At 49.2% G+C, this 23,293-nt stretch overlaps 1 protein-coding gene across 3 annotated transcripts in view; it reads left to right on the forward strand.

The window, feature by feature from the left end:
• LOC119956135 (rho GTPase-activating protein 22-like) overlaps positions 1 to 23,293 on the forward strand; it is a 325,941-nt gene that overhangs the window by 111,495 nt on the left and 191,153 nt on the right. For 2 of the 3 annotated variants that reach the window (XM_038783035.1, XM_038783037.1), the window contains exon 1: positions 5,637 to 6,303. The exons of the other annotated variant lie outside the window; for it this stretch is intronic. In XM_038783035.1, the coding sequence (XP_038638963.1) occupies positions 6,249 to 6,303 (55 nt within the window). In that variant the 5' untranslated portion in view covers positions 5,637 to 6,248. Of the gene's footprint in view, positions 1 to 5,636; positions 6,304 to 23,293 lie in introns of those variants that run through there. 3 annotated transcript variants of the gene reach the window in all.

Here is a 23,293-nt window from a genome sequence, read left to right on the forward strand (position 1 = left end):
AATTTTTCCCCATCTCAGTCCTAATGGCCGACCTGGAATCTTGAGAATGTGACCCCTTGTTCTAGAAACACCCCCTCCTCCCCTTGCCCGCCCCCCCCCCCCCCCCCTCCGCCATGACAGGGGGAACCTCAGCCCACACATCTCGTCTGTCCATCCATATCAGAATTTGATACATTTCAATGAGATCCCCTTTCATTCTTCTCAACTCCAGTGAATACAGGCCCAGTCGACCCAACCTCACCTCATACAGCAACTCTGCCATCTCAGGAATCACTCTGGTGAATCTTCGCTGCACTCCCTGTGTGACAAGTATAAGCTTGAGTACGGCTTAAGTAGGCTGTTCGTTCCAAGGGCCGGTGCAGACTCGATGTGCTGAACGGCCTCCTTCTGCACTGTAGGGATTCTACTCTATCGCTTCCTAGACAAGGAGACTAAAACTGCACACAATACTCCAGTTGTGGGGGGGGGGCGATTCTCCAAAATGGAGACCGTGTTCGCGCCGTCGTGAACGCCGTGGCTTTTCACGAAAGTGCGAAATGGGCACGGGGGCGACCGGTTCTGTCCCCCACAGGGGGCCAGCATGGTGCTGGAGCGGTTCACGCCGCTCCAGCCTCCCTTCCCGGTGCCAAATGGGCGCTGCGTCAACCCGCGCATGCGCAGTTGGGCTATGCCGACCTGCACAGGCGCAGGGGACTTCTTCAGCACGCCTGCCCCGACTCAACATGGCGTTGGTGTTCAGGGACCGGCCGCACAACAAAGTAGGCCCGGGGGGGGAGAGGCCGGCCCGCCGATCGGTGGGCTCCGATCGGGGGCCAGACCCCATCGGAGGCCCCCCCCCCAGGTGAAGGAGCGTTTTTCCCCGCCCCAGAGGCCACCCACCACCCCCCCCCCCCCGAACCTTTGCGCAGAGTTCCCGCTGGCAGCGACCAGGGGTGAACGGCGCCGGCGAGACTCTGTCGTATCCGCGCGGCCGCTCGGCCTATCTGAGCCGGAGAATCGACGGCCCTGCCGATTCCCGCGGCGCGTCAAACTCGCCGGCGCAAATGGAGCCGATTCTCCGCACCTCGGAGAATTGCGCGCCGGCGTCGGGGCATCGTGACGTGATTCTCCAGCCCGGCGCGGGGATCGGAGAATCGCCCCCGTGTTCCGTACTGCTGCAATAAGACATCTCTCTTCACCCATCAAGATGGAAATGACGAATATTGCGTGGCTGATTTTCCAAAGTACTGTACAATCACAGAAATACCCTCCTTTGATCACAAAATGAATATTCTTAAAATCCACTATAATTTAAATTGCCGTTTTGATTGAGATTGAAAATTCATGCTAATATAGAAGCTAATGAACCAACAGGAAGGAACTATAACGCAATGCTGAGGGAATAGTTGCAATCACTGTTTACTTAACACTTAACATTCCTTGAATAAATATTGAGTTCTCTAACGAGAGGATTAAACAGTGTCCCTCATTTTTCATGTTACTCAAATACACAGGAAGCAATGCAGACGTAATCTACAATTACACATATTTTCATTAAAGAGTGGCTTCCAGATCCACCCATCCACCTGAACTGAAGGTATTTCTGTTTTTTTTTTTGTTTAAAAAAGCCTTTATATGTGAACAAGGGAACCCAGGGGAAGATTGGGATGAGGACCTCTTCTCTTCCCCTCTGTCCCTCGCCTAAACTCAGTAACCTTCCCAAAGAGTTCGACCAGAAAGATTTGGATTTGTTTATTGTCACGTGTACCGAAGTACAGTGAAAAGTATTTTCTGCGTGCAGCTGAAACAGATCATTTAGTACATGAAAAGGAAATATCTAATAGGGCAACACAAGGTACACAATGTAAATACGTAGACACCGGCATTGGGAGAAGCACACAGGAGTGTAGTACTACTCAGTAGAGATCACATCAGTCCATAGGTCCATAATAGGGTTGTTTAGGAATCTGGTAACAGCGGGGAAGAAGCTGTTCGTGCCTGTTGTCAGACTTTTGTACCTCCTGCCCGATGGAAGTAGTTGGAAGAGTGAGTAAGCCTTGTGGGAGGGGTCTTTGATTATGCTGCCTGGTTCCCAAGGCAACGGGAGGTGAAGAAGGATTTGTATGTCTATAGCACCCCCCTCACAGCCTCTGAGCTTTACTGCCAATGAAGTACTTTTGAAGGGTAGGCACTGTTACAACCAATTTGTGCAGAGTAAGATTCCACAAACAGCACTAGGATAATGACCACGCTAATTTTTTTTTAATGAATTGGTCAGGAAGACCTTCTCCGCTCGTCTTGTAAGTAGTCGGCGGATCGTTTGCACCAATCCGAGAGGGCAGTCAGGGCCATAGTTTATCATGTCAACTAGGGGACGGCAACTCTAACAGAGCAGCACTCCCTCGCTGCTGCTCATTGGAGTGTCAGCTCAGAATTGTGTGCTCCACTGCCTGAGTCGGATGCCTCAGAAATTGCTTTGTAGTTAGTTGGATACTGCCATGAATCTGGAATCACCCAGAGTGTAAACACCCAACATGGTGCCTCTGGACTACCCAACTCTTCATTGGATATTCACCTAATCTATCAAGCAAATCACTGAAGCAATATGGCGCCTGGACGCAGAGATGTACAGAGTCTGACATTTCATCTGTTCACCTGTCAATAATTTTGTCCCCTGAAAGATATTCCCCGCCTCAGCGTGGTGTGGGTCCCGGTGTGCTGGATACTTCCCCATGTCCCACGCAAGTGGCTATTATCCATGTCGGAGCCTCAACAGTGAGTGATAATGGGCTATTCAATAGGGGAAGACTCGAGGATTTCCAGATGGTGATCTGCAGGGATAAATGGCGGGTCTTTTCATTTCCCCAGCTTTCTGCTCAATTGTACCATCTGTACTAGAGTGGAGTGGAGTGGAGGCCGAGACGGACTCAGCCATAATCGTATTGAATGGCAGAACAGGCTTGAGGGGCTGAATTACGACTGCTCCTAGTTCTTATGTTCCTACTGTTACCCACCAGACTGAACCAATACCGCAGCTCCCCATATGTGGGCAGCACGGTAGCATTGTGGATAGCACAATTGCTTCACAGCTCCAGGGTCCCAGGTTCGGTTCCCGGCTGGGTCACTGTCTGTGCGGAGTCTGCACATCCTCCCCTGTGTGTGCGTGGGTTTCCTCCGGGTGCTCCGGTTTCCTCCCACAGTCCAAAGATGTGCAGGTTAGGTGGATTGGCCATGATAAATTGCCCTTAGTGTCCAAAATTTCCCTTAGTGTTGGGTGGGGTTACTGGGTTATGGGGATAGGATGGAGGTGTGGACCTTGGGTCGGGTGCTCTATCCAATAGCCGGTGCAGACTCGATGGGCCGAATGGCCTCCTTCTGCCCTGTACATTCTATGAACTCTATGAACTATTGCTCCTTCTTGATTGGCTTTTATGACTGTCACAATGATAGCGGCGTACTCCTGTCTTCTATCCTTTGGCATTTTTATTTGACCTCATTCTCAGTGCCTCTCTTGCCCTTCTCCTTCCCCAAAGTCATCCGTAGAATAGAATCTCTACCGTGCAGAAGGAGGCTATTCAGCCCATCAGGTTGGCACCAACCCTCTGAACGAGCTCCCTACCTCGGCTCAATCTCCCCCATCCCTGTAACTCCACCTAACCGACTCATCGCTGGACACTAAGCAGCAATTTATCATGGCCAATCCACCCAACCTGCACATCTTTGGACTGTGGTATGAAACCGGAGCACCCGGAGGAAACCCACACAGTCACGGGGAGAACGTGCAAACTCCACACAGACAGTCACCTGAAGCCGGAAGCGAACTCTAGTCCCTGCCACTGTGTCAGCGTGCTGGCGCTGAGAGGCAGCAGTGCCGCCCCATTGACACACTTTCATCCTCAGCTGTTATGTTCTCCCCACCCCACCCCACCCCAGCCCAGACGGATTGGACCCAGGTCCTCTCCAACTGCTGATCCCGGGAACGGGGCATCGCGGCAGTGAAGGATCGGAAAGGAATCAGAAGAATTCCACAGGATGGGCTGAATAGTCAATCTCCTGGAGCAGGTGACAAGACTGGCACTGAAGGGTGAAGCTGGGAATGGGACTGCTCTGTGCCTGCGAATGCCCATAACCAGGCGCTGGGGCTGTACCACTAACTGCTGACGGGAAGTGGGGGTGGGCCTGGTACTTAGGGGACCAAGAGTTCAGTGTGGGTTCTTGCTGGGTCCACAACCTACCGCACCGGAGGTGAGTGAACACATGAAACGGAGTTGTCCTGAAGTACATGTGGTGAATTATACTGTATTGTAATTCACACTGTTGCATTGCATTGTATTATGTCCTTGTGGGCTCTGTATGTGAGCCGTTGCATGGCTCTACCCATAGGGGGAGATGAGGAGCTTGTGCAGGGCTTCACCCTTGGCTCCGCCCATGGCCCTTCCCACTACCGGAAGTATAAAGTGCTGCAGCCATAAGCCTGCTCTCAGTTCCTCTGGTTGCAGGCAGGCTCAGTTGTAAGACTATTAAAACCACAGTTTACTTCCAATCGTGCCGCTAGTAAATTGATGGTCACATCAGTACACAACGTCCAAGGCCATTAGGGTCAGGGTGGGTGGGTGGGGGTGGTAGTGGAAAAGGTCAGACAGACAGAAAGTCAAGATGCAAGTGTCAAATAGGTGTTTGCACGTTTGATGCAGAACCCAGGTTCTGTATGACAGAAGCAGATAACAACCAACTCTGGGTGGCTCTACTCCGGGAGATTTCACCACAGGACCTCTGTACTCCACTCACCTCACTACCACACTCCGACCACCGGTCGGCCAACTCCGTCCATCTTGGGGGAAATTGGAAAGCAAATAATCATTTCTGACATGCAATTTGATGCATCTTGGCTTGCCTGAACAGCACTTTGATCCCATCTCTAACAAGTTCCTTTTTTTCAAATTTTAAAGTGCCCAATTATTAGTTTTTTCCAAATACAGTAGTGGCCAATTTAGTGTAGTCAATGCCCTGCAGATCTTTGGGTTGTGGGGGTGAGACCCACGCAGACATGGGGAGAATGCGCAACCTCCACACGGACAGTGACCCGGAGCCAGGATCGAACCCGGGTCCTCGGCGCCATGAGGCAGCAGTGCTAACCACTGCACCACTGTGCTGCCCCTCTAGTACATTTCTAACTAATTAGCTGGCATAATTAAAAAAAAAATTTTTTTTAAAGGCCTATGGATATTTTCTCAGATTGGCCACACGTGTCCTCCAGATTGACCTTTAACTCCTGGAGACTTTAGGGAAATCCTGGAGGGTTGGCAACTCCCCAGCTACAGTGGTATTGACTGTCTCAGATGTCAGAGAATGGGGGGGGGGGTCTCCTTGTGAGAGGGGATTGACCCCACTCTCCCTCTCCCCTCCCCCGAATGTGAATTTGATCAGGGCAGGTTGATGTTTTGAGCAGGAGTCTGCAATGCCACACTGTCGTCTTGCTGTGTTGCAAAGCAGGCAGGCTCGCATGCACAGCTGCCACTTGGGTCGGGGACAGGTAGGGTTACGAAAGTGGTCGTTCCCCTGTCTGAAATCACCACCACCCCCCACCACCCCCCAGCCTGCATGCAGTTGGCTGATCATACCAGAGCGTGAGGCGGGGCGGTGTGAGAGAGAGACACTTCACTGGGAGGAGATTCACTCTGCGCTGGCTGGTTGAATTCAAAGCCAGTCTGTTAGCCCTGCAGGTATTAGGAGAGACATCTGCGAACTAACGCGGACTGAATTTCCCCCGTAGGCTCCCCCTCCCCTCTTCAAAAGCCAGGAGGCAATAATTAATAAGCGACCGGATTCAATGGGGAAATTGACATGGGGGGGATTTCGCTTGCAACAGACAGAGGGAAGGACAGACAAGTGAAAGCACATGTGTCTGCCTCTTGGCAACATTACAATCCACTCCTTCCACAATTGATTAGCTGAGCCTGCCTGCAGTTTGGATTGTGTGCAGTAATGATGAGTTGGACTGCACATCCCTGAGAACTGAGAAAGGCTGAAGAGTACATGATCTCCAGGGACTCGACCAAGGGGGAGGAAGAGGTGAAATTGAAGGTTGGGCTGGATGAAAGGTCCCTCGCTGTGTGCAGAAGCCTGGGATAATGCTGGACTGGAATGCCCCAGCCTTGGCACAGGGCTGCCTGGACGTAGACGTTGCTACACGTGTGAATACCTCTCCGGGTGAACACTGGACCCTGCCAATGACATCCCCGGAGTGACTCCCCGAGCGGATCAGCAACATGGGACAGTGCTGCTGTTGTAGAAAGGAGGTCAAGCCACCTCAGCAGCTAAGAGGTACCTAACCTTAAGTTTAAAACTCTCCCACTTGCTTAACGAGAGAAACGAGCAAGCGTATCACTGACACTGCATTGCATGGCAGAGATCATTGCTTTTTACAACAAAAAAAAAGGCTTTCTGGTCTACTCAGCTGTTCATGTCACCCCAAAATGAACCTATTGAGAAATGCTTGTGAATCGAGTTTAGTAGAGTTCAAAGGTTTCCCCAGCATCGAGGTGAGCTCATTAAAGAAATGCCTTATCATCTCCGAGGTTGCACTCATTAATGTGTCACCGGGGTCAGGATGTCTGCGCCCCAGGAGGTTATTTTAACTGTCTTTGCAAAATGAAAATGTTTGGCATTGTCTGATCCAGTGCTTCAGCCGGGATGGCCATTGTTTCACAGCCAAGAGCCTTCAGGAAAACATAGCAGTGATTCCTTATCCATCCCCATCACCCCATTTAAAAAAAAAGGAATCTGCTTCTCATGAACCATAACCCCCTGACCTTGGCTGAGCTGAAACAGAAGTTCCTCGCCTCAGCGTTGCAGCCAATAGCAAAATCAAAGCAGCTTTTATTAAATCCCCATCTGGGTTTTTTTTTTAAAGCTTCTTTGTGGTATTTGTGTGATTGTTTGTGTTGCTGCAATCTGTGAATTAATTGCACGGTTCCCTTAAGGTACTGTGTGGACCCAGGTTGCGTTGGGCTTTGTGCACCCACATAAGAGTGATGATGTTCGGCTCGCCATCACAGGCACGTCAAGAACGGTGCAGGACATAAAGACGGCACAGCGGTTAGCAGTGCAGCCCCACAGGGCCAGTGACCGGGGTTCAATTCCGGCCTTGTGCGATTGTGTGGAGTTCGCACGTTCTCCCCGTCTGCGTGGGTTTCCTCCGGGTGCTCCGGTTTCCTCCCGCAGTCCAAAGATGTGCCGGTTAGGTGGGGTTACAGCGGTAGGGTCGGGGAATGGGCCCAGGTAGAGTGTTTGTTCAATGGCACAGTGGTTAGCACTGCTGCCTCACGGCGCCGAGGTCCCAGGGTTCGATCCCGGCTCTTGGTCACTGTCCGTGTGGAGTTCGCACATTCTCCCTGTGTTTGTGTGGGTTTCGTCCCCACAACCCAAAGATGTGCGGGGTAGGTGGATTGGCCACGCTAAATTGCCCCTTAATTATGGAAAATAAAGTGTTCTTTCAGAGGGTCAGTGTGGACTTGAAGGGCCAAATGGTCTCCTTGTGAACTGTAGGGATTCTATGATTTTAAAAACATACAGATTGTACCTTGTTTCACCCCAACAAGTGACTAACTACTCTGCAAAATCTGCCTGAGTACATTGATCCTTGATGACCATAAATTTCAGGAATTACGCCAATTTTGTTTCCGAACCGCTTTCATTCTGACCTTCTGGGAAAAATAAGTTCCCACAGTGCGAAAGACGCCAATAAAATAATCTTATAGTTATGATGACACAGAAGGAGGCCGTTTGGCCCACTAATTCCATGCTATCTCTGTGGAGCAATCTACAGATGTAATCCAGTCTAGCCCGTAGACCTGCAATGTTATTTTGCTCACGCGCCCATCCAGTTTCCTTTTTCCGAAATCGTTCGTCATCCTCCTTCTTCTCCCATCGTAGGCAGGGAATTCCCATTTTACATATCCCCCATTTCGTTTCTCTCGCCCTCCCCTTTTGCATCAATCATGCGAAGGTGGGGGCAGACTGGACGATGTTTGCCTCAAGTGCTTGTTGGTGAGGTTAGCGCCATAGCTGGTGATGTTGTACAAAGGCCTGACACTGCCTCAGAATCTCTCGGTCACTTCTGCTGGGGGGAGCGGGAAGATCACCATCCCGACCCGCCTTCCCCCTTCCATCCCACTATCCAATATAGCCTTATTTTGTGGAATTTGATCAGTTTATTGACACCGTCCACATTTGCTTGCTGTGAACTTTGATGTGTGTTCAGCCTGGATCACTAACAGACAGCAAACAACAGCACCTTGGTGCTAAATAAGACACCAGCAAACACAAACTGTGAGGAGTACATATGGAAGAAAGAAATTTTAAAGATTGGTATTTGTATTGTAATTGCAACAAGGGGAGTTTTACTCTTTTTAAAAGTCTTTTAAATTCCTACAGTAAAACATTTCAGAATAACCCTTCATCAGCTATACTCACTTTTGGATGTCCCGAGGGGCTATTTAGGCGAAATAGGCACTATTTCTTTCCATAATGCGAACCAAGACTGTGAGAGCCAGCAAAATCATAGACTCTGCTGCAACTTCACATTGAGCTTTACCATCGAAGAGCATCACCAGCAGCCATCCCATTACCTAGCAACCCACTTGAGGTGGGGTTGGTGTCGGGAACTGATTCGAGTCAGTGTTTTTTCTACATAGAATTTACAGTGCAGAAGGAGGCCATTTGGCCCATCGAGTCTGCACCAGCTCTTGGAAAGAGCACCCTACCCAAGCCCACACCTCCACACTATCCCCATAACCCAGTAACCCCACCCAACACTAAGGGCAATTTTGGACACTGAGGGCAATTTATCATGGCCAATTCACCTAACCTGCACATCTTTGGACTGTGGGAGGAAACCAGAGTACCAGGAGGAAACCCACGCACACACGGGGAGGATGTGCAGACTCCGCACAGACAGTGACCCAAGCCGGAATCGAACCTGGGACCCTGGAGCTGTGAAGCGATTGTGCTATCCACAATGCTACCGTGCTGCCACCTATAGTAAAAAGGAGTAGCAGAAAATGATGGACTACTTCAGCCAGCAACCCAAATGCTTGGCTGCCCATGAGGTTCCAATTGAGCCGTTGGCCAAGGCGGGTGTGGGGGGGAGGGGTGGGGTGGGCCCATATTGATGGCCACTTCACTCGCTTACTTGCTTTCCCAAGCGTGCCACACCATTGAGGTGTGCAGTCTGGAATTGGATCAAATTGGATGGCCGGCTGAGATAGACAGGCTGAGGGAGGTGGAGAGGAAATATTTGGGTTTCTGGAGCCCTGGTGGGGGTCTCTGATTGAAGCAGTGTTGTCTCGTGGATTTCTGACCTGTCGCTGGCTACACATGAAATAATGGCGAAGATGGGAAAATACCTTCCAATTGACATTAATTTGCATTTTAAGGGCCTCAATTGGTATAAGAGCAGGACGGTCACCTGATGCCTCCCCCACCACTCGTAGCGTTGCGACGGCGACAGGGGTGGGCTGGTTGGTGGTAGGATACGCCGCCATGACATAGAACATACAGTGCAGAAGGAGGCCATTCGGCCCATCGAGTCTGCACCGACCCACTTAAGCCCTCACTTCCACCCTATCCCCATAACCCAATAACCCCTCCTACCCTTTTTGGTCACTAAGGGCAATTTATCATGGCCAGTCCACCTAACCTGCACGTCTTTGGACTGTGGGAGGAAACCGGAGCACCCGGAGGAAACCCACGCAAACACGGGGAGAATGTGCAGACTCCGCACAGACATTGACCCAGTGGGGAATCGAACCTGAGACCCTGGTGCTGTGAAGCCACAGTGCTAGCCACTTCTGCTACCATGCTGCCCACACCGGCCCCTCTGTCTGCAAAACCATCCACCTGAGTGCGTAAAATTCTGTCCTCCGGGTGCTCCGTTTTCCTCCTACAAGTCCCGAAAGACATGCTTGTTGGGTAACGTGGACATTCTGAATTCTCCCTCTGTGTACCCGAACAGGCGTCGGAGTGTGGCGACTGTGGATTTTCACAGTAACTTCATTGCAGTGTTTAATGTGAGCCGACTTGTGATAATAAAGATTATTATTCTGAAGGAAATCCCCAGTTAATGGCCATCCCCTGAAAAACATTAAAATACCCAATTAATATGCATGTTAAAGCTGTCAACACCATGTGGGCAACTGCAACAGCCAGGGTGTGTAGGCCTGTAACCTACTCAAGTTTCAGAGTATTGGACCCTTCTGCAATGCGGAGAGCTTTAATAAAACTGTACTGTTAGAAAGCTTTAGTTGGCGAGTTTTGGAAAGGGCTTAAGTACACAGGTAGGCGGAGGGGAACAAAGCAAATACAGTTTGACTACTTTATCTCCACGCTACAGCTACATGTTGTAGGCCTCAGCGTGTGCTCTGCTCAGCTTGTTTCATTTTTAAACAAAGGCTGCGTCAATTTTTAACGCAAGCGGTCTCTGGGAAAGGTTGGCAAGGGAGCACCGCTCAAAACTGGCCCGTCATCCTGCCTCTCGCCGGTCCTGTGGGTGAAATGGCACCAGCTGGATAAATATCTCACCTACGTGGGTGATTTTCAGTGATAAGTAGAAAGGAATTTCGTTGAACTTTCGGTTTTGCAAGGGCAAACACTGCCCCGGACTCGCACACAATTTGCGGCATTAATGTGCCCCAAACGCCAAACAACAAAAAAAAAAGCACAGACTTCACAAACACCACCGGCAACGGGAAAATAAAATGTCTGGTTCATGAGGTCGGTGAGCTGCCCAACACACTCTCGCGATCAGCTTTTATCTCCGTGATTTGCAGCAGGGATGATTTCACAACCCCTTGCAAGATACATTCACAAGTGGCACCCGGGTAATTTCTGATTGCTGGATGTCTATTCAGTCGAATAATCGGTCAGGTTGGTCAAAAGGATCAGCGAATGCGTACCCCAGTTCATTAAAGCTTTGCTCTCATATTAAAACTTGAGGTTGCAAAAAGGCACCTCACCAGCACCGTTTCTAGGGCCATTAGGGATGAGCAACAAATGCTGGCCTAACCAGAGAAGTCCCCGTCCTGTTGGGAGGGAAAAACAGGAAATTTGCTTGAGGTTCCACCTTGTTAACATATAAGAGAGCAGGGTAGGTGAATCAACTCTGTAGCCCATCAGATCAGCTTTTTCCGTGATTATATAAAGCACTATCTAACCATTTAACCAGCTGAAGGTAAGTATTGTTTATATGCTCCCTCTCTCCATAGGAGGAATGCAACCACCTTTTTCCTGTTGGATCACCTCAATCAATTGCCAACTCGATATCCTCCAGTCCTCTTGCTGGCCAGGGTGACTTGCGTCTGATGGCATGCCCCAATTCGGCAACATGCAGTTGTGACATTCTGCAGTAAAGAACTGAATTGACACCAGCTAAGAGTCCAAGAACTTGGAAGAAATGTTTTTTTTGTTTTTCTCGAAATTTTGTGAACTTTGTACAAATTCTGAAGGGCCAATTTTCTTTGTCTCCATTAAACACCATTGTGAGTGGCATTAATGCCCTTTAACAGGGCAGAGATGCTGAGTCCAACCTGAAGCCCATTCCGTCAGGAATGATGCGGGTAAATACCAGCTCATAAGCCGGCCCGGTGGTTAGCACTGCTGCCTCATGGCGCTGAGGACCCGGGTTCGCTCCCGGCCCTGGGTCACTGTCCGTGTGAAGTTTGCTCATCCTCCCCACGTCTGCGTGAGCCTCACCCCCACAACCCAAAAAGATGCGCAGGGTAGGTGGATCTGGAGATGTCTCGAGGCATAATGGGCTGCCATTCTAATCATAGCCTCTCCACACATTTTCTCTCATTTTATTTTGCGGCCTTGGGATTATCCCAGGACCAGTCCCATGTTTACAAAATGGCGGATCTCCGTCCCTTTCCGAAGCAGAAAGCCTTAAACCCTGGACAATGAGTCTCCCATTCTCTCCTGGCAAAATAGACCCTCTCGGTTTGGGAATCCTAGTCCGCCGCATATTATGGGCACAAAATTCCTAAGCCACCGATGGCTGGATCCCCGGAAGGAGTCGGGAATGTTGACGAGTCACTGCTCCAAGGAAGGAGTGTACTCCGATCAAGAGGGAGAACAGAGGAAGTCTTTCAGTGAACTAGATGGGGGAAGTGAGGGGAGGAGGGTCAAAGAATGAGCGTGCCTCTGAAAACTGGACGTCGGGCAGGGCGAGCGAACAGCCGCGCCCTCGATCACAAGACCCTCGTGGATCTGATTTTCCATTGGCAGCTGGACTCGAGCGACCAGCTGCGAAGTCAGGCCAGACACTGGTCTACTTGTGCAGTCAGGGTGACCTCTGGTTAACTTCATTAGCGAAGCAGCATCATCAATTTTACTTGAATCGAGCCAAGAGGAGGGCATCATTCGACAGTGCCAAGTATGTTGGGGGAACTGAATCAGGTCAAGGTTACTGAATAAATCAAGCGTTTCGTGAAAAACTATGCAAAGAATTGCATTCACTGGCTCGCCTGTGGAAGTCTAGTTTACATGGAGTGACCCATTTGGACCTTGGAGAAATTCTTTGGGATTTGCTTCGAATTAGTTGCTGCTGTATGTAATTAATTGAGATGGGAATGTTTTGTCTGAAGCAAGCTGTACAGAGAATGGAAAGCTTCATTGGCTCGCCACTGTAACAATATTTTATGTAACCCTTCAAGTACTAAATTTTGGTTATTAAAAAATGATGTGTATTAAAACGCAGCTTTCATCCTGTTACACTGTCCCTGTTCAGCTGTAGTAAAACACCACATTCCAAGCTTCATATCTGTTTTACAGTGCTGTGGTCAAGATGTTATCTGATATTTCTCTTTGAGTTGCTTCAGGAATATAGTCATAGTCATTATGTCACAGAAGGAGGCCTTTCGGCCCATTGTCAGTGATTTTAGTGACAAAAAGATTTGAAGACGTTAACACACCAACGTTTAAGAAAATCGTTAATGGGCTTTGGGTGTCGCTGGCATTTGTTGTCCAGACCTAATTGCCCTTTGGAAGGTGGTGGTGAGGTAGCTTCTTGAACTGCTACAGACCATGTGGCATAGGTACATTCACAGTGCTGTTAGGAAGGGAAGCGTTCCAGGATTTTGAGCCAGCGACAGCGGTGGCGCAGTGGTTAGAACCACTGCCTCACAGCGCTGATATGGAGATGCTGGCGTTGGACTGGGGTGAGCACAGTAAGAAGTCTTACAACACCAGGTTAAAGTCCAACAGGTTTGATTCAAACACGAGCTTTCGGAGCGCAGCTCCTTCCTCAGGTGAAGGACCAGGGTTCGATCCCGGCCCCGGGTCACTGTCCGTGTGGAATTTGCACATTCTCCCCGTGTCTGCGTGGGTTTCACCCCCACAACCCAAAAATGTGCAGGGTAGGTGGATTGGCCATATCTTCATTAAAACAGTAAAAAATATATATACAAGGCCAAACGGTACAAACACTAATTTTGTCTTGGAGAAATAGGGTACCCTCCCCTCAGTACCAACGTACGGGGAAGGGGGTGGGGGTGGGGGTGGGGGAGGGGGGGGATACTCTGATTATTAAAACAGTTCACAACACAGTTGTACGAAAAAAAACGGTACAAGCACTAAACCTTGCACTGGAGAGACCAGATACCCTCACCCCTGTACCAACAGAAGGGAAAGGAAGGGGGGGGGGGAGAGAGAGGGGACAGGAGGGTGGTGGTGAGGATTGGCATGTTAAATTGCCCCTTAATTGGGGAAAGAAAATAAATTGGGTACTTGAAATTAATATTTTTTTTACAATTTAATCTTGGATTGTGCCACCCAATGCACATTATGATTATTATCGTCCATTATACCACAAGCCTCTTGCCCCTTCTGAGGAGAATCTTTTTTGAATTCCTACATTTTCTGAGGCAAATTCAGATTCGACTCCAGTTTATCTATTTCGTAATTACACTTTGTCTGTTAACCACTGAGAACAATCACTTGGAGAGTGGCAGTGTAATGAACTCCAATTGGCTTTATTGGTTGGCCAATTGGAGTATGAGCTCCCTCAATGATAGCTCATTGAGGGGGCCCATATAATCACCTGTGTAGGCTTTGTGAGCCAGTCTTAAGTTGACTGGACTGCTAGCAGCACTGTTTGTAGCTGCTCCTGTAATATCGTTATTGTAAATAAATATTGGTGTAGTGACGGAACTCCTGCCTCCCGTGGATTACTACAGGCAGGATTGGAAGATGAGGGGAAAGGAGGGTGACATGACTGCTGCCTCCTTGGGGGGCCCTGAGCTGTACAGTCCTCTTGCCCCCATTCTGCATCGCAGGATTGCCCCCCCTAACCTTGTCAGTAACTCCACATGAAGGGTTGCTAGTCTAGCATTGGGCCTTTCTGGTTTGGGGTGTGAGCCAGCCGAATTGAACTATTTTTTAAAATTTAGAGTACCCAATTAATTTTTTCCAATTAAGGGGCAATTTTAGCGTCGCCAATCCACCTACCCTGCACATGTTTGGGTTGTGGGGGCGAAACACACGCAGACACGGGGAGAATGTGCAAACTCCACACGGACAGTGACCCAGAGTCGGGATCGAACCTGGGACCTCGGCGCAGTGAGGCTGCAGTGCTAACCCACTGCGCCACTGGGCTGCCCTCTAATTGAACTATTTAATGGTATTTTATGGGGATTATACGTTTGGATGGACAAACAGGGATAGGTCATCCGCAAACATCCCGGTTCCAGCTCACTAAACACCTTGGTGATGTTAATTACAAGCCAAGCCACACCCCACCAACAAAGAGTAAACGGTAACAAATACAATGACAATCCCCTTATTAACAACAACGATCCCATCCTCCCACCAACACCCAAAAAAATGAAAATGAAATGAAAATCGCTTCTTGTCACGAGTAGGCTTCAAATGAAGTTACTGTGAAAAGCCCCTAGTCGCCACATTCCGGCGCCTGTTCGGGGAGGCTGTTACGGGAATCGAACCGTGCTGCTGGCCTGCCTTGGTCTGCTTTCAAAGCCAGCGATTTAGCCCTGTGCTAAACAGCCCACCTAACAACATAAGCATCAAATAAAACAAACCCTCCCAAGGAGGAATGCAGAATGGGGGCAAGAGAATTGTACAGAATAGAAAAAGGAATCAGGAATCGCCCATGGTCACCGTTGACATATATAGTCCACACCCCCCAACCCCTCCTAATATTCAACGCCATCCAATCACTGGAAGAGTACCGTGAATGGCACCCACGAATTGTAAACACCACATGCCCGCTCCCAGAATCCTCCCCCTCCCCCTCCACTTCCTCTTGTAAACTCCTCCCCACAACCTCGGTTCCTTCCCCCAACCTCCTCCCCCTCCCACCTCACTCCCGTTCACTGTCCAGCTTAAACCGGCCAGTGTGGAGGCCCCTGCCCAGGTCTCCTCCCCCCTTGCCCGGTCCCAGGAAAATCAAGAAATCCCCTTTAGCAACCCCCCCCCCCCCCGCATACACACCCAAGCCCCAAAGAACCATCATTGCAAATGAAAGTCCCAACTCTTCCCTTGTCCAAATATACAGCGTCGACTCATTTAGTACATACACCAACACGCAGTGTAGAAATAGAGTTACATGAGGCTACATCGGTACACGACCCACTCTCAGTCGTATTTCTCAATTCTGCCACAGTCCTTCTGCCTTCGCAAACTCCTCCGCCGCTTTCGCCGTCCCAAAATAAAAGTCCTTGGATTTGTAGATCACCCTCAACTTAGCTGGATATACTATGCCGCACTGCACCTTGCTAATGTACAGTGCCTTCTTCACCCGGCTGAAGGCCGTCCGCCTCTTCGCCAGCTCCACCGTAAAGTCCTGGTATACACGTATACCAGCTCCAGCCCACTGCACCACCCGCCTCTGCTTTGCCCGGCACAGGACCTTCTCCTTCACGCTGTACCTACGGAAACACACAGTTACTACTCTTGGCGGCTGACCCGCCTTTGGTATCGGCCTCCACGACTGATGAGCCTGATCCAGTTCGTATCGGGTGGGGTCGTCCCCCTCCCCCAATAGCTCCGCCAACAGCATGGCAAAATACTCCATCGGCCTCGGGCCTTCCACCCCTTCGGGCAGACCCACGATCCTCTGATTCTGCTGCCTCTATCTGTTTTCCAGGTCTTCTATTTTGGCTTGCAGACCCTTGTTGATCTCTATCACCTTCCGCCGCGCCTTCCCCATCGAGGTGAGTTGATCGCGGTGCTGCGATAATGCCTCTTCCACTTCCTTCAGTGTCTCACCTTGCTCCCACACCTCCGCCACTGCACTCGATACCGCCACCCTCACCGGGGCAATCACCTCCTCCACCAGCACTTTCAATACCGCCCCCATCTCCTCCTTCAACGCTTCCATGTGCTTTGTGAACCGTTTTTCAAGTTCCAAAGCCATCACCTTGGTCATTTCTTCTGCCGTGAGCAATGTGGCCTCCCCTGGTGATTTCACAGCAAACTTAAGTGGACTGAATCACTTTTTGGTGACCTTTGCTGTCTGGGACTGAACGCTATAAAATGAGATCTTCATGCTCTAACAAGAATCAGATTGCAGGGAAGATGATCGCAACAGTGAAAAATGCAGCGGCAACTGCCTGGAAAGTTAGTTTTCCGGCCAGGATGAAAACTGGCAAGTTCACATTTACTCTTTTTTTTTTAAAAACCAAAATGTTTTTATTAAAGTTTTTCACTTTCGACAATAGAAAATAAACAAATCTGTGGGGACCAGATACAATTTAGAAAAGCCAAACATTGGAGATAACTTCCCTAACCTTCACCCCCCCCCCCCCCCCATCTCGTCCCATCTTTCTTTTGATATTTTGAAATGTTTTTATTGGAATACATAGTTTACAAAAAGTTGTCATGTATTTACATATGCATATTTCTTCACCCGCCGCCCCCTTTGCCCTCTTCCACCCCTGTCGACTGACCCTGTCCTCCCTTCCCCACCCCACTCTTGTTTAGGTGAACCTTTGGAGTCCTGTTCTATTGCGGGGGCAGGGGGGCGGGGGGGGGGGGGGGGTGTCCGTCCCTCGGTACTGGCCGATTCGGCCTTGGCTCTCCACCCTTCCTTCTTTCTTCCCTCTTCCTGTTCATGTTTACTCTTTTAAAAAAAATTTGCCACACACATGTTCCACTAGCCTTCAGGGGCAAATATAGTCAAAGGCTGACCGTTGACTATATGAGCCCCTGAAGGCTAGTGGAACACGTGTGTGGCAGGTAACACGTGAGATTTGCAAGAGTCATGCATTGGAGATGGCTGCCTGTGTAAACTGTATCCTAACGTATGCACCTTCCTTCCACCAATTACTCTTGAAACTGCAAGCTTGTAAAACGGGCAAATAATAGAATTTACAGTGCAGATGGAGGCCATTCGGCCCATCGAGTCTGTACTGGCTCCTGGAAAGAGCACCCTATCCAAGGTTAACACCTCCACCCTATCCCCATAACCCAGTAACCCCATCCAACACTAAGTGCAATTTATCATGGCCAATCCACCTAACCTGCACATCTTTGGACTGCGGGAGGAAACCGGAGCACCCGGAGGAAACCCACGCGCACACACGGGGAGGATGTGCAGACTCCGCACAGACAGTGACCCAAGCCGGAATCGAACCTGGGACCCTGGAGCTGTTAAGCGATTGTGCTATCCACAATGCTACCGTGCTGCCCATCGGATGGTGAACCTCGAGGGTGAATAAGGTGTCCGCATATTCCTTAGAGGAGATAAAAAGACTAAATGTGGGAGAGGCGCAAAGGGATTTGGGGACACGGGCACACATATCATTTTTAAAATGTAGCATCAACAGAACTGTGGAAATCCAAAGTGCAGGGGTTCGTTTCCAGCAGAATCGAATTCAAAAGCTGAGGAGTTATGTTAAATTTATACGGAACAGTGGGCTGGGAGTATTTGGCCCTGCCGTGGTGGGACCCGCCACGGGAGATCTGGCGGCCCAGTCAGAGGTCCATTGGTTCATGGTGGGACCGAACGATCCCGGTGATAGGCGGAGCCGGACAATCCCATCCTTGATCAGGCTACAATTTTCACACTCTGCATGGTTATGGATGTTGTGGTCTCGCTATTATAAAACTGCCGCTGAAGCACTGGAGAGGGTACTCCAGTGCAGTACCGGGGTGGGGGTGGTTGCGGACAGGTGCTATACTGTTGGAGATGCGACACTAAATCCAGATTCCATCTGCTCTCAGTTAACATAGAACATTACAGCGCAGTACAGGCCCTTCGGCATGAGCAAAGGGTAGCTCTCCCAATGTTGTCCCAACAGAACTGAATAAAAATAGGTTACCTATGGGCATTATCCCATTGCAGTTAGTGGGATCTTGCTATGGACACATTTGCTCCAGTATTTCCTACTTTACAACATTGACTCCATTAAACCTCACTCCTCAGAGTTTTACAAATGGAAAAATTATTTGGGATTTTTGTCCGGGATCCGATCAAATGTTGGGGTCTGCTCCGATATGCAAACATTGTCAGATTATAAATAGTGTTGTTACAAGGTATTTGTGTAGATAATTCAAACTGAGCCCCCAATTGGGAGATGCAAATCAAATATGTATCAAGGATTTATTTTATGTTATTTATTAGAGAAAAACACACCTTTTTAAAAAAAGAAAATAGAGAGGGTTAATATAAAATTTCTCCATGCAGGCAGGGAGTGAGATACATGCATACATAGGAGGTAGGAGCAGGAGGAGGCCTTTTGGCCCTTTGAGCCTGCTCTGCCATCCATCACGATCATGGCTGATCATCCAACTCAATAGCCTAATCCTGCTTTCTCCCCATAGCCTTTGATCCCATTCGCCCCAAGTCCTATATCCAGCTGCCTCTTGAATGTATTCAATGTTTTAGCATCAACTACTTCCTGAATTCCACAGGCTCACCACTCTTTGGGTGAAGAAATGTCTCCTTATCTCTGTCCGAAATGGTTTGTCCTGAATCCTCAGACTGTGACCCCCTGGTTCTGGAAACACCCATCATTGGGAACATCTTCCCTGCATCTACCCTGTCTGGTCCTGTTAGAATTTTATAAGTTTCTATGAGATACTCCCCTCGTTCTTCTGAACTCCAGTGAGAACAATCCTAACCTAGTCAATCTCTCCTCGTACGACAGTCTCACTATCCCTGGAATCAGTCTGGTAAACCTTTGCTGCACTCCCTCAACATGCTGCACTCCCTCAACAGCAAGAACATCCTTCCTCAGAGAAGGAGACCAAAACTGCACACAATATTCTAGGTGTGGCCTCACCAAGGCCCTGTACAATTGCAGCAACACATCCCTGCTCCTGTACTCGAAATCTCTCGCATTGAAGGCCAACATACCATTAGCCGTCTTTACCGCCTGCTGCACCTGCATGCTTACCTTCAGCGACTGGTGCACAAGGACACCCAGGTCCCGCTGCACACTCCTCTCCCAATTTACAACCGTTCAGGCAGTAATCTGCCTTCCTGTTTTTGCTTCCAAAGTGATTTGCCGTTAATTTGCCCACTCGCTCAACCTGTCCAGATCATGCTGTAGGATCTCTGCAACGGGATGGCCGGCTATAGGGGAAAAAGAAAGGGAGAAAGATTCTTGAGAGCGTGGAAATGATGAGGAAAGAGGAACAGAGAGGAACGATGAGAGCGAGAAATGGAAGATAAAATGCTGTTTTGTTTTAAATAGATGAGAGTGAACACAGATATTGAAATTTTGTTTTGAGGAAGTGAGGAAGTGAAGGCCCTATTATCACTGAGAGTCATCCCAACGTGACTTGGATTCCGGTAATAGAATCAGTGTGTTTAATCCATGGGATATGGGCATTGTCCATTCCGAATTGTCCACAAGAAATTGGTGGCCAGCCACCTTCTTGAACTGCCACGGTTTCGAACACAATGATTCTTATTCTTTCCTGTAGCATTTTGATCAAACGGTGAGTCTTAGAAACATAGAACAGTACAGCACAGAACAGGCCCTTCAGCCCTCGATGTTGTGCCGAGCAATGATCACCCTATTTAAACCCACGTAACCCGTATCCCAACAATCCCCCCATTAACCTTATACTACGGGCAATTTAGCATGGCCAATCCACCTAACCCGCACATCTTTGGACTGTGGGAGGAAACCGGAGCACCCGGAGGAAACCCACGCACACACGGGGAGGACGTGCAGACTCCACACAGACAGTGACCCAGCCGGGAATCGAACCTGGGACCCTGGAGCTGTGAAGCATTGATGCTAACCACCATGCTACCGTGAGGGTCAGTTCGGAGGGGATAGTTAAGCGTCATCCCCATTGCTGTGGGCCTGAAGTCGTACATAGGCCAGACTGGGTAAGAGGCAGATCTCCTTTCCAAAAGGCCCCGAGTCAACCAGATGGATATTTACGGCCAAGCCAGTAGTTTCATTGCCACCGACGCCAATACTGGCTTCCCAATTCATTTAATTAATTGAATTTAAATTCTCCCAGCTGTCATGGTGGGATTGAACTCTTGTCCCTGGAGTGTTGTTCCAGGCTTCTGGATTACCAGTCGAGTAACATTATCACTGCACTACTAATACTGTGTTACTCAAGCTATGGTTTCAGAGATTTATTTCATTGCATATAGTGGCGAAGTAGCTGATTTTGGGTTATGTATGGGACGGTGAATCTTTTGCTGAATGCTGCTCGCTCAATAGTTCATTTCCCAGGTCGTTTAATGTTCATTCCCGGATATTAAGAGACTGAGGATAAGAATAGCTTAGGTTTGTTCCAGAACCCAGTGATTTATTTATGCAACAATTAAACAATTAAGCAAAAGTATTGTGGGTAAATTTAACCTAATACTTGTGGAAAGCCATGGGAACACCAGCTTCACACTTTGTCCATTTCTGGGCTTCATTGATTTAAGAGAGGAAGGTCGGGGTGTAAAATCAGCGTCGCGCCCAATCACCTCCTTATTCCAGCAAGTCAGCTCAGTTAAAATCATCCCCAGAACGGCTGAGATTTTCTTTTGCAAGAGTAAGTAAGAAAGATGAAAGGACGGCACTGTGGTTAGCACTGCTGCCTCACGGTGTCAGGGCTCCGGGTTCCCTTTTGGCCTTGTCTCTGTGGAGTTTGCACGTTCACCCCGTGTCGGCGTGGGTTTCCTTAGGGTGCTCCGGTTTCCTCCCGCAGTCCAAAGATGTGCAGGTTAGTTGGGCTTGCGGGGATAGGGCAGGGGATGAGGCCTGGGTGGGCCGCTCTTTTGCAGGCCCGGTTCAGACTCGATGGCAAGCAGTTGAAACCTTGCAATCTTGCGCAAATAAACATTGTGCAATTGATGGAAGAGACCATAGAGCCAGCGCTGTCAAGCAAGTAATGTTTTCTCTGGGGCTCTGCTGTTTCAAAAATGTAATGGATGGACTCTCAGTCAAATCTCATTTTGTATTCTTGGCTGAGAGCCCAGACATCCATTAAAATACCAAAACACCTGAGCCCCAAGAAAAAACATTGCTTGATTTAAAAAAGGCTTGTTTTACATATCCAACTGGCACTATAGTGTTTAATACTGCTATAGAGTGAATGGTGGGTTAATGGGCATGGAAGAACCACATCTTGGCATGTGGGCAGTAGGGGCCAAACTGTTTTTTTGAGGATGACATACCTTGGAATGGGGGAATGGAGGGTCAAAGTGGATGGTTGGGGGCCTTACCTTGGAATGGGGACAGGAGGGGCCATAGGGGTTGGGTGGGGGTGGGGGGGGGAGCACATGGGCATGGGGGTGGGCATGAAAAAGATCTTGTGAACTTTCCTTTCAAAAGATTCCCTCGTACTCACTATGATACATGTCACCTCTTTGAGATGCTGTGAACCACCACTCATTGAAAAGCTGGACCGGCTTGGCTCTGTAAGAATTGCAGAGGGCTCAACGATGCCAGCCAGGTCGGGAGTGCAGGATGCGGGCCAGGGACCTGAACTAGCCGGCAACCTTAAAAAGGCACTTCCGAAAATTGAATCCCCGGGAACGGGGTTGGGAATCCTGGAATCTGGTCCCTGCCATCATTTTTAAAAGGGCAACTGAGTCATCGGTGCAAATGCAGGCCATTGATTTCTTGCCTCAATAACATTATTATGAGTGGCAGTACCTTGCTCGGGCATCCTTGATTGATGTGTGAACTTTGGCAGTGAGTTTTACGGCAGCTCCTTCAGCCAAGGGAGGCAGCCCAGTGAGATTCGATCCTGCTCTCCTCTCCCGCTGCCGAAGCTGCCGGTCCAGAACGAGAGGCCCCGGTTTCCCCTTCCCATGAACCCATGCTGCGAAGCGGCTGTGATCAGCAGAGGTCAAAGGTCAGACCCAGAACCCTCCAGGGCCATGTGGGCTCGGCTGCTCCACCAATGGGTGCGCTGAGTCTTTGAGGGAGTGCGGTCTCGCTTTGTAATAGTAACATTTAAGAAGAAAAGAAAGTGATCAGAATATGGTGCGATCTGTGGGTGAGATTGTGGTGTAGGCTGACGTTCCTTTGCCCTTTTGTTTGTTCTGAATAAAAGACGCAGCCAGCATTTTCTGCTTGGAACAGGATATTTAAAGTACTCTGGTTTTATTGTGTGGAAGAGGTCGGTGCATTGGAATCATGCAGGAACGTTTTATCAGGGGAATACAGTGTATCATGCGTGTACTTATCATTGAGCACCTTATCAAAGTAGTCCCAACAACAAAATGCAGACAAAACAATTCATTTGATTTCATGTTTTCTTTTTTAAATGGGAAACAGCAGGATTCTAAACTCCAGGGTCACTTGTTTCATTATTTCACTGTCAGAGCCCGGGGAAGGGGGTTGGGAAAAGACGGTGAAGGACAGAATTCTTGCCCAAGATTGAGATTTAGCACATTCACGAACGGCTTGACCCTCGGTCAGTTGCCGTAGAGACGGCAGATGGAGGGAACCTGGGGTCATGGCTTCCTGTCGGAAATCAGGCGATCCCGGTCGTCCATGTTTTTTTTTCCACAGAAAAAATTTTCAGAAATCCCTAATGCCACAATCCCCTCCTTCGAGCGCAGTCTGCTTTCGCCGGATTGGCTCAGCGACAGAAGTCAGCCTTAATACACACCGCTCTTAATATTCCGATGCCTGAAGCGAACTGGAGGTCGGGGTGGGTGTGACAGGAATTCGGACAACCCAGAAAATGGTTCCTGGCAAGGGGATTTTGAAAAATTCTTTCATGTTATGTGGGCATCAATCGCAAGGCCAGCATTTCTTGCCCATCCCCTTGAACTGAGTGTCAATTAAGACTCAACCACATTGCTGTGGGTCTGGAGTCACATGTA

Source organism: Scyliorhinus canicula, chromosome 22 (genome assembly GCF_902713615.1).
Source record: "Scyliorhinus canicula chromosome 22, sScyCan1.1, whole genome shotgun sequence".
NCBI lineage: Eukaryota > Metazoa > Chordata > Chondrichthyes > Carcharhiniformes > Scyliorhinidae > Scyliorhinus > Scyliorhinus canicula.